We start from the raw sequence: 16,125 nt of genomic DNA, 5'->3' as shown, positions 1-16,125 counted from the left end.
ATGATAGCCGTCTAGTCTAGTCTAGTATCCTTTTTCCTTACTGAAACGGACTGTACAATATGAAAGAGGTATATATGTGTCTTAACATCAAACCTTTCAAGAGAGATAATTGATTTCTGACTTGTCTACCCAAACAAAACCTTTAGTATGTAGTACTTGCAATTAGTCTGCTCCATGGATTGGATTAATGAAACTTTGTTGTTGAAGGAAATTTAGGACCCAGGAGATCAGAAACACAATGTTCTGGAATGGATAGTTTCCTAAAGAATAAAAATATTGATGTGACATAAGATTATATTTACCTGTGTAGATATTTCCGTTTTCCTGCAGTTTATTGTGACTTTTGGGGAGGGGGAATAGAAATGTTGAATGAAAGGTTTGCGGCCATATTCATAAACAGGAAATCTACACAAACGTTAGTTCAGAAACTCATGAAGAATCCTATTGAAAAATCAAGAAATACGTGGTAAGAAAATTAGATTAGAGATAAATAAGTGACCAGTCATTTTATGTGAGTTGAGTAGCAAGGCCTGTGTGTACAAATTAAATTTATATGGAAATTATTTCTAGGATCCTGCTGGTAAAAATACATTTTCTGATCATATTATGAGTTTTTATGTTGAAAATTTAAGAAATGCATCCTATTACCATTTTACCAGTCAATGTATGGCTGTCATAGCAGCAAAGCCAGAATAAGACCGCCATTTATTGATTTTAACATCGCACACTGCTGTGAAAGTATGGCTGATTACCCATGTCGTATCAAAACATACACACACGCTGTTCTCATAAATCTCATTTCAGCCGCTAATATTAATCACATTGTATAAATTCATAAAGCATTAACTTGAGGCTGCCTCAATACAAAAATCCAGTGGTGATGCGTGGAGTTGGCTTAAATGATTTTTCCAAATGAACTCCGTGGTCTAGTAGTCGGCAATCTTGTTTCATGTTCGGGAGGTCCCGCGTTCAAATCTCGGCCCAGTAGTAGGTATCGTGACTGAGGCTTTTCGTGGGTTTTGTCAGTCTCTCCTGGCAAATTCCGGGACAGTACCTTCCGCACATTTGGAGTTGGCGAGGCAGTTGTAATAGGGAAACGGGTGCAATGCAACAATAACCAACGTGATGTACGTAAGAAACACTTTTGATATGTCAGTCTTTCTACCTTTCCAGTGTTAATTTCATGTTTGAATGTAACCGCACTGTTTAGGGCGGGGATTTTAACCTCTGGGACACTGAGACCGTGAATTTGAGTCCCACTCTTGGCGTTGATATTTGCCCGCGAGTTTTTGTGTTGTGTTATCCCGTTCGGATGGAGCCCTGGCGTCGGGCTGATCACCCACATAAGGAGGAATACCAAATGTCCCAACGGATTTATAATTTCGTTTCTCTGTTTTCGAAAAAACCTTTGGTCGTAGTCCGTTAAAGCAGATGGTGTTAAGACACCAACCGACAAAGTTTATTGTGCATCCCGAATACCGAAATTAGTCAAAATCCTTTCAGAACACTTTATTGTACCGGAGATTAAATATGGGGATGTACAGACACGTGTGCGAGACTTACCGCCAGTTTCTGCTTGATGCGGACGGTAGTGACGTGGCCGCTGCAGCTGAGCTTTTGGATGAGGCTGATGGCAGTTTTCTCGTCCATGCACCCCGACTCGTCCGTGGCGGCTTGCTCGAACATCTCCCGCAGCCATCGTTCCCGCAGAGCCTCTTTCTGTTCCAGGCCATTTGGAGCTATAACATTCATTGTGTTTAAAATTTACATAAAATAATAATTCTCGTATGAGACTTAGTGTTCTTATGACAGCTGCTGAGTATTACACCATATCGAAATATCAACAATTAGTGACATGTCTGAGGAACTTATTCCACTTTACCCTGATTACAAGGCAGAAAGGTCCTCTGAAACGTCGGATATTTTCAACACCCCCAGCAGACTACACAATTTTAACATTTTCAATAAAAGTTAAATTAAATTCACTTATAGAAACGAGATTGGTGACGTGGTGAGATTTCAGGTTCTCATGGCGAAGAGTATGAAGGTGACTTGTGTTCTGGGATATTGCACCGTGTTGTCTAGTAGGAGTTTACTGACGTTTCAGAGATCTTTGCTGTATCCTTCATCAGGGCGATGTGTCCGAGTACTTCGGTTTTCCCCAGTCAGCCATCATTCGAGAAATTATTTTCCCAAATATCAATGTCCCTTGGGTCTACCATAGGGTCCACCAGCCAACCCGTTTCCACAACCTTTGAGTTCATTAGAATTAATCTATATCCAGTTTAATTCTTTGCATAACCATACATTTTATTTTTCGAAAATATTAGTTAATATTAGGCTGATGAGAGTATAAATTATGAAACTCCCCACTAGGTATTTTTGATCATCCCCTTTTCGCTTATTCTCTCTTAAGTTCAAATATTCTGCATTGTACCCTCATTTTGTGTTATTTCCCTGGAGCGAGAGGCCATGTTTTACGCTCGTGTAAAAGATGGAAATGTAGTTTTCTGTATTTCGTTTTCGGGCTTTTGGCAATGAATTTCAATACACGATCCACAATTTCAACTGCAGATACTTACATATATGGGCGCCAATAAGTGCATTCAGTCCGGTGACCCAGATGTTGGCCTCCTCAGGAGTTGAAGCCACCAAGTCCAAAGACTCAAAATCATCGCCGTAGATTATAGAAAAGGCGCATTCTTCTGTATGTCCAGAAGACAACTCCCGGGTTCGAAGAACTTCCGTGCTTTTTCCTACTCGTATTTCCTTTATGCTGTCAATTGGCACTGTAAGAAAGGATAAACACACATTGTTTCAGTCGGTAATGTAACTTGCTCAAGAGCAGAAACTGTACTGAATATAAGAGTGAAAAAGATGTAATTCTGCAGCTTGAACGGATTATATATAATAATTGACTAGGAAACCTCCGAAAAAAGTAGGCGGCGAAGACCCACAACTGGGTTATTGAGCCAAGGAACAACAACACATATAATAATTATTTATTATCAAATGTGTCCCTTACGATTTTACATTAAGCATTGGTGTTGCAAATTTACTGGAGTTACAAATCTGTCGGTTGTAGAACTAAGTAGGCCTGCATATAGATACTAACATTGCACAGAGAAATCAATCATCTATCTCCAATCTCCTTTTATCTCAATGCTAACCTACAAAAAATTGTGAGATACAGTAGTGTTTTTGCATTTTCATGAGGCCTGTATTGTACATCTACCATATACTGTACAAACTTCTAGCTCTTGTCTGTTCTTTAGAAGAAAAGAGATGTCGATTTCTGCTTGAGAAGAGCCATTTGTACATTTATAGCACGATAAATCATTCGAAATAATTTTTTGATCTAGTTAGCCCTGAGGACGTTTCAGGGGTGTTTGCTGCCTCCATCATCATCAGCAACAGGCCCCTCTGAAATGTCGGTAAGCTTCTACTAGACTACACGGCACAACGACCCCGAAGACTAGCATCTCATTTGGTCAATCCTGAGTTTATTAACCTGCTTTAATGATGCCTCTGAAACGTCTGTAGACTTATACCAGACTAGGAGACGCGACATTTTAGTAGACAGTCATCTTCAAGCTTGTAAATAAACAGCATGCGAACGGTTAATTAAATCTTCTCCAATTTCGTGTGTATTTGTGTTACTATAAGCGCCGTGATAGTATGGCAACTTGTTTGACACCTCAGTGATGCTGGTAAGTGTATGTGGTATGTTTAGGCGTAACACATCTACTAGTCAAAAATATTTCTGTTTTGGAAGGGCGGGGCATTCTTAACGCACACACTGTGTAGATAAGTCTAATTATAACGTGTTAGATATTAATAATTTAGTTATCAATATTTTAAAATTTGAAAAAGAATCTTAATCACATTATTGCAGAATTAACGCAAGCCTTGCATTCTTGAATCGAAGGCACGTTATATACGTATTGCGGACTAACGACTTTCAGTAGGACTCGTACTTTAAAGCGCTTTGTTTCACATCTCGATTTATTCAGAATTCATCATCAACTTTCCGCCTTACACCGCGCAGTTTTACCCTTGTTATTAGATGATCATTTATCAAATGTGTGAGATTTAGGTTATCACGATGACGATCATGAAAATGGTTGCTTTCTGGAATGCTGCACATTCCAGAAAGAAGCCATCTTTATTATTAAATATTCCAAGGATACAAACAACTGGGACGTTTCTGTAGGCAGACAGCTGTTTTAATAAACGTATTTCTTTTCTTTTTTTTACTGTGGTTCGTGGTTTTATAAACTGTGGGATTAGATGTTCTGTATTCAATGCTGAGCAGAGATTGTCCCCATGGATAAATGTTGAATATAGTAAGTGAATTTAAGCTTCTGCAGTGATTTACTGTTTACGGCGATGCAGCCTTTGTTTGCTGGTTGTCTGTACATCACCCGAACTATATTAAAATCCCACATTTCGCTCCTGAAGGCAGCATTTTCCTCTGAAACTTCTGTAACATAACTCGCTTCCACACGGTGTTTGCACCCAGAGGAAAAACTTTAACAATATTTGGTGTGTTGGCAGTGCATATTGTACGCATTTAAATATTTTCAGTTTTAGATATAAATCAAGTACGAAAGGGCTTAAATAAGGGATTTGGAGAGTTCCCTTATTCTTTGTTTTAGTAAATCTATCAGAACCCCTCATTTTCTCTTTCTGTCTGTCTCTCTCTCTCTCTGTCTCTCTCTGTCTCTCTGGAGCTTTCGAGAGTTACGTACCCTTTCATTTATGGATTATGCATGGCAAATAGGACGTACTAAAATGTTTACTTACTCTAAGTGAAATACGGGCCTAGTATATATATTTATCTTCGTAGCATTACCATGCTGTATCGTACAGAATTTTCCCCATTCCTCCTCTTTTCCTTTCAAAGGATGTACAAAAACTTCATCTCTTAATAAATTGGTCCTCGATTTAAAATTTATGACGTAGACATATATTTTGACACGTATTCAAGATAGACTGAGTTTGGGAGAAAGACCGGAAGAAAAATAACCTTGCCAAATATTACGGGTCGAGAATCTTGATAACCTTCTCCATAGAGATTCAGCTGCTAGGTATTGGTCGTCAGGCAAATGTTTGCTATGCTCGTATTCAATTATGATAGTAAATTTTGATGTGGGTGTTGGAAATCGTACAAAGAGCTTCAGTCACAACACGTATGAAACAAACAAGTACTGAATATAGGTTATTTGGGGTTTGCAAAAATAACTGCCATCCTGGGCGCACTGAAAGTCGCGGTTGAGAGGACAGCACTGTTGATTCGTATCCAAGTTCCACATCTTGGCCAGATCGAAGCATCTTGGTTTTTATCATCCCCTGTTGATAAATTCTGAAATAGCACCACAAGTAGATAACCAATTTGTTCATAATATTAACAAATGAGGAAATATACGTATAGCGTAAACTTTTCGGCATTCGACGGATTTGACCTCTGCCGTTTATGAATGACGACAGTGATGCCATAGATGTAAGGATGGGCGGGATGTCTGGCATCTTTGTGGATGGTGACGTATTCACGGAGGATTCCCCATATGGTTGCGCTGATATCTGGAGATTCTCGCGCGGTGAATTTCCCATGGTCATAATTTTAGTTTTTGAATTTCCCATTAGGGAATTCCTGACCCAGACTCAGAAGCGTACGTACGTCTTAAAGTAAAATATTCTTTATTATTGTCCAATCTTAACGTGTCGACAAATCTTAACAAAACTCTCCGATACAGAATTTCTAAAAATAGCGCCTCTCGAGTTATATGCAGGCACAGACAGACAAACAGATGTGGCGAATCTAATAGAAACATTTTTGGAACTTTTAGTTGCTAAGACATCGGAAAAATTCACCATTCACATTCTCCCTACCTCACAACGCTACACAACATATGAAGTTAACAGAGTGTCGTTAAATATATCATCGACCGTCGCCAATTCATACAGTTGTCATCACACAAGTTGGCCGCTTCTTTGCCAATGAACGTATTAAGGCGGTTCTGAGACGTCTGCCGCAATTAGATCTTGTCTTGACTTTTATTGTATGTAAATCGTACATTTATTAATTGGTGACATGACCGTGTAAAATGTTGTCTTTCGAAACTTTTGCTTATCACGGACACAGAGGTCTCAGTGCAAACTTTATTCAGTTCTTTTAAGAAACAGCGTAGCGAATCTTATATAGCCTTCAACACTATACTAGACAGTAGAGCATTACATTACAATAAATTATTTTACACGATTTTACACTACTATTAAATTGCACTACAGTGTACACCAAAGCAAATAATTTACCATTGATCGTCTCACTCTTGAACTTTAACCAATCCAATAACCCGTACTATATAGGCCACACCAGACAGCAACGTTCTCTCTAAACCCAGAATTAATGTTTTAAGGGCTTATAATTCAGGTAGACATTTTCCCCTTTGTACTTAATAAACAGGCCATTGCTTGCAATTCAGCAAGTGAAACGATGTATGTAGCGTATCGCAGCAGTAATCATAATTAGACTATTTCTGTTCACTATAACTGCTGTATTATTTCCTCTCTCAGGAAACGTTCATAAAGTGTCCAGTTGTAGCAGGGAAATACAGTAGGGAATGAGAAATAATGGCGTGAGTTTCTGAATTATCACAAAGTGTTGGTGTGAACAAAGCTTGTCCTCGGTATCGGATAGAATCCATACTGTATTCATATGCATTTAAATCAGTACTTTTAATTCAGCACTGTACGTTATCTTTCGAAAAAATGGATATCAGCCCTATTTTATGGTTCTCACCAGATGTATTAGATAAGATATTTTTACGTCAATAAGCCTAATAATGAAAAAGTTGTGTACTTATAAAAGTGACATGTTTCAGAAGTTATTATGTTTTTCTCGATTCTGTGGCCGCGTAGACTCGTCGGTAGATGTTAAAGTTTCGGAGAGGCTTACTGTCTCCATCTTCAGGGCTGCGGAAATTGTTTCTCGGAAATGATGACACCTACCGACCAGTCTACACGCGACAAAACTAGAAAATCTTCATCCGAGGCCGCCGTGAAAATCTTAAATCTCACCTAGTGTACCTAAAATGTTACAATAGGGCCTAGGGGTCAAAGGAAGGTAGACGTAAACTTTAAATTATATATATTTTTGTAAATAAGTCTTAAAATTAACGTCCGACCTTTCATGTTTTATCCTCAGAATTATACAACGTATTTCGATAACATCTGGTGTGTGTATCTACACTAAATGTAAGCGAGGCAGTGTAATATCTGTCAGTAACAGTCCAATAAAATTCTTTACACACTCTTCAAACTGAACTATTAACAGATTTCTTAAGAAAAATAATCGAAGAAAAGTCATTGTAGAAATTGTTAATTTGTTTGAAACAGGATATAGTATGAGAATTTTAAATCAAATTCAAGGATTATAGGCTCTTATGCCTTTAAACAGTAGGTTAATACGTGTGTATGTCTGCTGTGTCAGCAGTAGGACATGAGACTTCATCTGAGTACTGATTAGCTCAACCAGCAGCAAGATATAGGCCTACATCTGCAGTAAACAAACGCCAGGATCATTGCAAATAACACATTTTGAAAATATTTGTACATCTTTCTTCGTAAAATAAGTTATTAAACTTTTTAGTATGGAAGTTACACTGTCAATTTACGGATCGCGATCAGATTTGAAAGGCCTGTGTTATGTCTAAGGTTGTACCACCTGAAGTACAACTTTGTTCCAATGCGGATATTTTTATCTCCGATTGGACACGTCTTGTGTGAGACTTTGTGACTGAAAAATGTGGTTGCTTTCGCAAAGGGATGAACCTGGTCACCATGGAATCTTATATAAAAAGTGTAGCCGTCGAATGCGTGTGATCTTTGGCATTTAAAAAAACCTAGAGTGGACAGAATAAATGTACCTTTTGAGCTCAATATCCATATAATAAGCAAGTGTTGGTAGCTTGGTTGGTGGTAATTTTCTGTTGTTTTGGGCCTAAAGGGATACTATAGATATATGTGTTGTAATCATTGCCATGGTAGTGTTGTTAAGGAATATTGGTCTTTCTGTATGTTGGTTGGTGATCATTTATTGTTAAGGGATATTCGGCCTTATGGGATAATATTTATGAATGTGTGTTATAAGCGCTGCCATGGTGATGCTGGCAAAGGATTTTGGGCCTTATCGAATGTATATGACTATGTGTGTTTACACTTCATATTTTGCGGTCATTGTTGGTGGGAGATTTACTAGTTGGTACATAAGATGAGTCTCTTGTTACAACATTTGGCGAGTCCTGAGGAATATTTTGAAGAACCTATGACTTGGAGTGTTTTTTCACGGCCTAAGCAACGTAAAATTAAATTAAGAGAAAATTGATTTAACGGAATGCGTGCTGCCATTGAGTTCAGAATTATTTATCTCACTGTCTTCTATTTTAAACACTGAAGACTGAAGTACAAAAATGGTTTCTTGTTGTTTTATACGGCTGTAAATCTTGGTTTCTTGCCTCAAATGACGCACACGAGGGTGTTTGAGAACATAGTGTCGAAGAGAATATTGGACTTAATAAAGACGATGTAACAGGAGGACGAAAACAATTACATAACAAGCAGCTTTATTTATAGAACTACTCTTTACCAGGTATATGGTATTTAAAAACATTAAAATCTTGGGTGTTTAAAACATCAAAGTATTAACAATTTTCAGACACCCAGTATTATTAGAACTATCAAATCGCGGGGGATAAAATGGGGGCACAGATGAGATATGGAAAATAATTATAGTCATAAACCTGAAGAAGACAGACCACTTGAACTTTGGCGAGGATGTAAAGATAATATTAAAATGGATTTTAAAGAATTAGTGAACTGGATTCAACTGGCGCAGGATATGGTCCAGTGGCATGCCCTTATGAACACTAATTAACCTTCGGGTCCCGTAACATACAGGACATTTCTTAATCAGGTGGACGACTGTCAGCTTCTCAAGAAGGATTCCGTATCATGGCGTTGGCTAGTTGTTACTTAAGAACTGTGATATCCATTTTAGTGACGTTATTGGCCTGAAATTAGATGTTTGTTCTTTTTACTTGAAGGCGCTGTTAATAAGCTTTCATTTTCTCCGTCTCTGCTGGTCAGCAGCGGCGTGAAGGAAGTGGTCCAGACCAGATCACACGTCATTTCTGCATTGTATTATTTCGGAATTTATCTGAGAAGACAGATTGTTAGGATCGTCGATACCGGTCGAGATTCGTGCGGTGTAGCTCGTAGATGCAGCGGCAAATATCAGTGGTACAATTGGTTAATTGGTTTACGTCCTGCGCAACTGAATAACTCGGTAACGAAAATTGTCTCTGACGGAGTGAGGAACCAACGTTTAACGTTTTTCCAGCGGCCGTAAGAACATTGTTTATAGCAGCACATGGTAAGAAAACAATAATCGATAAGAAGAGTTATGCAGGTGGTGTTCTGGTTTTTGCGTCGTGTAGACTCGCCGGTGGATGCTAATGAGCCTACACGGCGCTAAAATCCGGATCATTATCCTTAGCGATGTTTCAAAACTGACTGACTATATGAATAAATGTGTGATGGCCGGGTTCAAAGAGGGTTAAAATTCTGTCTTCTGCCATGGGGCATATTTATTTTGTAACCGGCATTAAAAATATAATAGATGGACATTGTAACGTACCACGAATTCAGTGATTTATGGTAGAAACGAATGTAGAAACTTTATAGTAGCGGGAAGAGGAATTTCGCGAAAGAATTTTCCGATTATTGGTTACAACTTTAGCTGCGTTACGTTAAATTGACTGCTAAATAAAAAAAACGTAGAACGTTTACTGCACATATGACATAAGCTTCTTTTTCTGGCGTTTTTATTAGTTCATTGAGTGCCTTTTGTTCTTCTAACATTTTCAGTGGAAATTTAAATTTAGAAGAGAGATGCCTTCTTTAATTTATGTTTCAGTAGTAGCTCATAATTTCGACTGATGAAAACCCAGAAGTATGTTTTTGAATTATCAATAAATTATATTTGTTAATAAGCGTACAAACAACATTGTTACCAAGGAATAAATTTCAAGTAATGGACCTACTCACTTTCAGTATATGATTTATGAAAGGTAGACACATTTTTTGTTTTCCGGATGGACGACACAAATACAGGGAAATTCTTCAATTCAGTAAATCATATCATGGAAGAAGAACGGAGTGGGGTAAGGGAGGTTTAAAGAAAATGACGCACTTCAGTACTTCGAAACGTGACAGAATATTGTAAGGATAGTTTTTACTGTCAACAGATTTCTTTCCTATTCATGGTCTATGAAGAAGCACGATTATCGGAACTGTCGTATTTTCCCGGATATAATGCGCGCATTTCTCTTCTTCAGATGAGCCTACCTGACCGGAAAATGTACTGTATACAGTATAAGAACAGAAACCTTACGCTGAATGCCACTAATTCCAAACCTCACCTTTAGACACGATTCTGAGGCAGTTCTATACAACCCCCCCCCCCCCATTTCTCTTCCCAAACATCTATGTTAATGTTATACTCCCATTTCCGTCCTGGTCTTCCAAATTGACGTTTTCCAAGAAGTTTTTACTATTTCTTGTCTTCCCTGTTTTCGTTACTTCTTCAGGCTGTCGTAGCCTGCCTAATTTCACAATTCTACAATATTAGAACTAGGTGACCTGTATCAACCACAAAGTTCACGTTTTATACAGGTGCCCCAGAAAGATGTGTGTACACGAGGTTAATATTCTGTATTATAATGTGTATATATCTTTTAGGACAGATGTATGAAAAGCTATTTTAATTTGCTCACTTGCCTCATTCTTCTTATGCCTAAATATTCTCCTGTGCGCTGTTTTAAACACATTTTATATGTTCTTCCATTAAGAGACCACGACTAAACACCCATACGAAACAGAAGACAAATATTACAAATTACAACAGTACGTACTCAAATAAATATATATTTTTTACATTTGCACAAATTGCTACAGAGTTGCACATTATTTTAAATTTACTCTTGCATCGGCCAGTAACTAACGCAATTTTTTTTCTCGTGGAAACATATTTTACGATAGCATGTTGAAGACAATAGTATGCGTGACACTTGTATGAAAAGTATCAGACGAGTTAAGAATCACAATTTTTAAAATACTTGGAAGAAAAGAGCTTATATTAACTAGCAATAAATTAACAAGTAATTTCGCTGGCCTGATCTTAAGTGATCTCGGGCTGGATGTAGCCCTCGGGCCGCTAGTTGGTCCACGCTGATTTAGACAGTGAAAAGTAGCAATTTGAGCTGTGTTTCTTTTGCCCTCTTGCTTGGGTGAAATGACAAGTATTTTCTCTTACCTACAGCTTTGGAAGATTTCTTGGACGTAGGAGTCCAACGTATGGCGTTGAGGTCTTCAGAAAGGGTGAAGAAGCGATGGTATTGCTTCGAATTCTGCTTCACCTTTATGAGACTGCTGCCAGTAATCATGTACTGAAGACATGCTGAAGCTGAAACACAGAAGTTCGATATCCCAATGAGGCAAACTCTTTGCTTCTGGACACCGAAAATGGAGTAAGTTAAATTTTGAGTAATTATCACAGCACTTGTTATCAATTCAAGAGAGATATGGAATTCTGTGTATGTTCAGCCCTGGATGTTCCTCCGAAACGTTAGTATCTACCTACAAGTCCACACGGCGTTACTATCCATACGACCAACATAAATTTCACCCTCAAATCTTATTAAATCTGTGGAGTAGTTGCGGGTGCAACCATTCATGTACTCGGCATCACAACCCAGAAGACCAGAATCGATATTTTCACCCCCTTCAGAATCTCAGATGTCAAAAACTCTGAGTATTCTCCAGTTATAAGGATCGTTTATAGGCTCAGTTCCACATAGACACAGTCTCATCCCATCGCAACAGTCGAACACAATCTCCAGTTACATTCATAAGCTTTTGACTTTCCTTCTTCGCACTTTACTACAGTAGCCGTCAGGATTTTGTATGCTTCAAGGCCACGGAACGAGTTGATCTCGTGCCACAACCTCCACCACGTGGCACTTTGGTACAGTGCTGTATTGCCAAATTTTCTGTTCTTCGAGCTGTGACGTATGTACTCCGTGGCGTTCTTGTGCTCTGAATTTTATATTGTATTATTCCTATTCGTTTTTCACATGTACAGAAACCAGTGTATGTACTGATATGGAAGTATATTCTGAGACGTCCTCAGTTGTTACAACTACAGCAAATGGTGCAAATTTGAAAAATCTTACAAAAGCCATTGTAATCGATTATATAAAACGTATATAAATTTCATCAACGATATTTCTGAGAAGCCTGAACAGTCTGGAAATATAAATTACAACAAAACGCTATAAACATCAGCGGGAGCGTGTTTTGTATATCGGAGTTCGAGTGTAATAATACGTCATGCAAATATATTGTAGTGTACGGGTTATATTGACAAAGAACCGGAGTGTGCAGTGACCCACATTTCCCATTCATCTTCTTACAAATGTAAATGTTACAGCAGATTGCAGTACAAAGTCCAGCAATGAATATAACTCCACCAAAACCGTCTGTGTTAAGCCGCTGGTGATGAAGATTGTATGATATTGATATGACCTTGGAACATCTGATTTCATGACGACTACTATAGTAAGAAATAATCAGCATAGTGGACAGGATGGAATACAAAATAGGTCACAGAGAAGGGCCTTCAGAATGCGAATAAATATTTAATGTTTTCCACACAGTTGTTCTTGAGTGAAGTCACTGGGATCAAAGTTAAAATTTACGGTCCCCCAGAGCGTGATAGGTCGGGGTTCATAAATCGGATAATTACATTATTAATGTGCAGGTGCTGTAAAGGGAACGTTCCCATTGTTCGAGCTTCAACGAATACACTCTGTAACATCCTCCTTAAATAACTAATACTTTCAAAGTAGTGACTTCTTATACTTACCGCAGTTCATGAGCCCTATTTAAATTTGTAGTCTGTAGAATTTTCTTCTGTTTGGTGTTTTATTTACTGTACTATATCATGTCAACTGCCAAGTTTATATCTGTATAGCAGCGAATGACAGAATGTAGGATAATTATGAATTACGAATCAAGAGTAGTGTTGGAAGTGGCCTTGACCTATTTCAAAATATGATTTTACTGTAAGGCTGGAGGAAAGCTATGAAATGCCCCAGTCTAGATAGTCGGGAGAAGAACTGGGTACCTTACAAATGCGAATAAGATTTTCAGAACTGTGCTGACGTCTACCTGATTACAAGACGCAATAACCCAGAAGACAGTCATCTTTATATTGACCGCCGTGAGAATATTAAATCTCACAAATTACAAATGAATTACACCGTACGTAAACTAGTAGCTTAGTTGTATATGATTTATGCATTTTTAAAATGTGCAATAAAGCGTTGGTTAGTTCATTTTTAGACGCATGCACCTCTTAATCAAGGACCAAATTTGTTGGCTATTTTCACTCAGCAGTAAATGTCGCCAACGGAGACGACAGGTCTGGCTAGTGGCCAGCTTACACGTCTAGGCTGTATCTGTGAAAAGTGCTAGTAGGGAAGGAAACGCTTATATATGCCTGAAACGCAGGCCTAGGTTTCTTTGAAAAATCAATGTTCGATATTCAGAGTTCGATAGCAGAAGTGGAATTGTTCGTTGTCGAGATTCATTCGACAATCTTTATAATGTGTTATTGAAAGTTACTTAGTTCTGTGATTTATGTTTTTGAAAGTAAGTAGGCCTTATTGCAAGCCCCATTCAGTGTGATATAAGTGACTCTCCTTATACACGCTTTTGTTATCCACGTTTTTGCATATTCGCGGTTTTACTTCAGTATTATGAGGAGAATTAATGTAATAAGCACCTAAATATAGAAAGAGAGAACAGAAGGAAAGATTAAATTGGTATTCGCTTTTGGGGCTTTGTTATAGGCGGCCAACAATACTTGGTATCATATATAAATTGTTAATTATGTGTGAAGAGAAGTCGATAAGTCGACACATTTCCTAACAAAACGAATTCTGAATAGGCATCTTTAGTCATTTAGTCGTCATCCTAAGCAGCACGACGGATCTTTGGTTAATAGATCCAGTTTCGCTTTTGTTAAATTCTTTTTCTTCTTCTTCTTATACTTCTTTTCTTTAGAGGTTCTAAACTCTAAGCATTTTGTTTCTAGTGTAGAACAGTGCCAATGTGTATTCAGCATTATGGTATTATCCTTTATTACATAAACTAAATATGAAATTATACATAGAGTATTTGTTCAAACTAATGCACAATATTAATTTTCGGAAGAAAATTCAGTGGCTGAAATTTCGTGGTCATTTTCCAATCTCATTCAAAGATGCAACAACAATAAAGTTGATATAACGTCGTTAAATATTCTAAGAATAGAAATAAATTAAATAAAAAATATATCTGGATATATTGTAAACGAACAGAAATAATGCATGGTCTGGAATCTGTTAACAGCGTGTGAGAGAAGGATTTATTTATACGTTAACTCATTCTTACAGTTATAACTGGTATACGTAATCTGTGGTTACGATCGCGAGATCAGTGTTTATCGATCTTTCAACATGGTGGCACACTACAATGTAGTTAGTTCAATACCTCAAAGCACAACAAATCTATTGCTATAAATTTTATTTGTATATGTGTGTGTGCGTGCATGTGTGCCGTGCATATATGTACAGCCAGTGCTAATAGTTTTCAGTCTTTTGCTGTGCTACTCAGTTATAGGCGATGAGTATTTTTTGTTTGTTTGGACTACAGAAGAATTGCTTTACGTACATACAATTAATGACAAGAGTGACATAAATATTAAGATTAACACAGTTTTCGGAAAATCACTGTACGTAATAAATAAAAAGAAATACAGATGACGTAGCAACTTAAAGAAAATGTGGAATATTTGCTATCAAAAATTTCAAAAGCGGGAAAGCAATGATTTGAAAGAATCAACAGAAACTGACGATGAAGTTCTTATTGCATCTCGTGAACTATTATTGAATGTATAAAAATGTATTTGAATTTAAAAAGTCGAGGCACAGTAGACGAACATTACTCTGAATGTTAAACGTGTGAGGTGCAATTCAAATGTAAGTTCTACTAGCCCTTTATAAAAAATAAAGTACTCCTGGAATCAGAGCGCTCAGATGCTGTTCACTTTTCAGCAGATTCTCAGTTTCTGTATGCAGGCCGACTGACATCTGTGCTTCAAACTTTGGAAAACATAGGATATTTCTATACTAGTGTATTTTATGTTTATCCATAGGTACTGTCATTAATGGGGTACCGGTCCCTAGCCTAAGCCAAATGAATTAAACCCACAACCTCCAACCCCATTTCCCTAAGATTAATTTTAACGCAGTCGTTCATTCTACGCCAGGGTTTTAGTTTGGTTTGTAGGATTTGAGGTTTTCACGGCGGTGAGTTTGAAGATGGCTATCTTCTGGGTTGTTACGCCGTGTAGTCTGGTAGAAGTTTACCGACGCGATCGCCCTGATGACGGAAACAGCAAGGCCCTCTGAAACGTTGGTTAACTTCTACCAGACTACATGGCGTAACAACCCGGAAGACAGAAATCTTCTTATAGTTTGGCATATTTTAAACGTCCCGTCACTGACGGTCGAGACGAGGTGGGATTTGCACTGGAAACAACAACAAAAAACTCAGCACATAGAGAGAAAACATTGGTTTATTTGGAAGGCGGAACTTATTTATGGAATTTATCCCGTGAATTAGCATTTTGAAAGTATCCAAGTTTAGATGTCTTAAGCTGGAATGAGTTTTTTTTAATCATTTAGAAATGCGCTACAGATTCTTTCCTCCCTTCGTATTTCTTCTGATTCACTTCTTTATTTCTGCTACAGTCATCTCTCTCGCCCGGGTTGTGATAATACGATGCAATTTAGCATTTCCGTGCATATACCGTTTGTACGTTTCTTTATTCACGTACTCCGTCTGGGCCTGATACCGTGAAGGGGCAGTTATTAACGTAAGTATCAATTTCCTTCAATAACTGAGGGATATCGGAAGAACTAATAACAGATTCAGCCCTCGTACATTTCTAATATGAAG

At 37.8% G+C, this 16,125-nt stretch overlaps 2 protein-coding genes across 2 annotated transcripts in view; one reads left to right on the top strand and one right to left on the bottom strand.

Annotated features, from left to right (window-relative positions):
• The window catches only part of LOC110828217 (inactive phospholipase C-like protein 2), a 67,319-nt gene that overhangs the window by 32,367 nt on the left and 18,827 nt on the right, over positions 1–16,125 (bottom strand). Inside the window, exons 2-4 of the mRNA XM_022060729.2 lie at positions 11,375–11,524; positions 2,583–2,789; positions 1,564–1,739 (exon numbers count right to left, since the gene is read on the bottom strand). Of these exons, the coding sequence (XP_021916421.1) occupies positions 1,564–1,739; positions 2,583–2,789; positions 11,375–11,524 (533 nt within the window). The remainder of the gene's footprint in view (positions 1–1,563; positions 1,740–2,582; positions 2,790–11,374; positions 11,525–16,125) is intronic.
• The window catches only part of Alg10 (alpha-1,2-glucosyltransferase Alg10), a 29,373-nt gene continuing 24,696 nt past the window's right edge, over positions 11,449–16,125 (top strand). The window contains exon 1 of the mRNA XM_087356123.1: positions 11,449–11,588. The gene's annotated coding sequence lies outside the window, so the exon portion shown is untranslated. The remainder of the gene's footprint in view (positions 11,589–16,125) is intronic.

Source organism: Zootermopsis nevadensis, unplaced genomic scaffold (genome assembly GCF_977971745.1).
Source record: "Zootermopsis nevadensis isolate Lab colony 2312 unplaced genomic scaffold, Znev_1.0 Znev_ptg000025l, whole genome shotgun sequence".
Classification (NCBI taxonomy): Eukaryota; Metazoa; Arthropoda; class Insecta; order Blattodea; family Termopsidae; genus Zootermopsis; species Zootermopsis nevadensis.
Note: the sequence above shows the minus strand (reverse complement) of the source record. Positions and strands in the feature narration are given on the sequence as shown.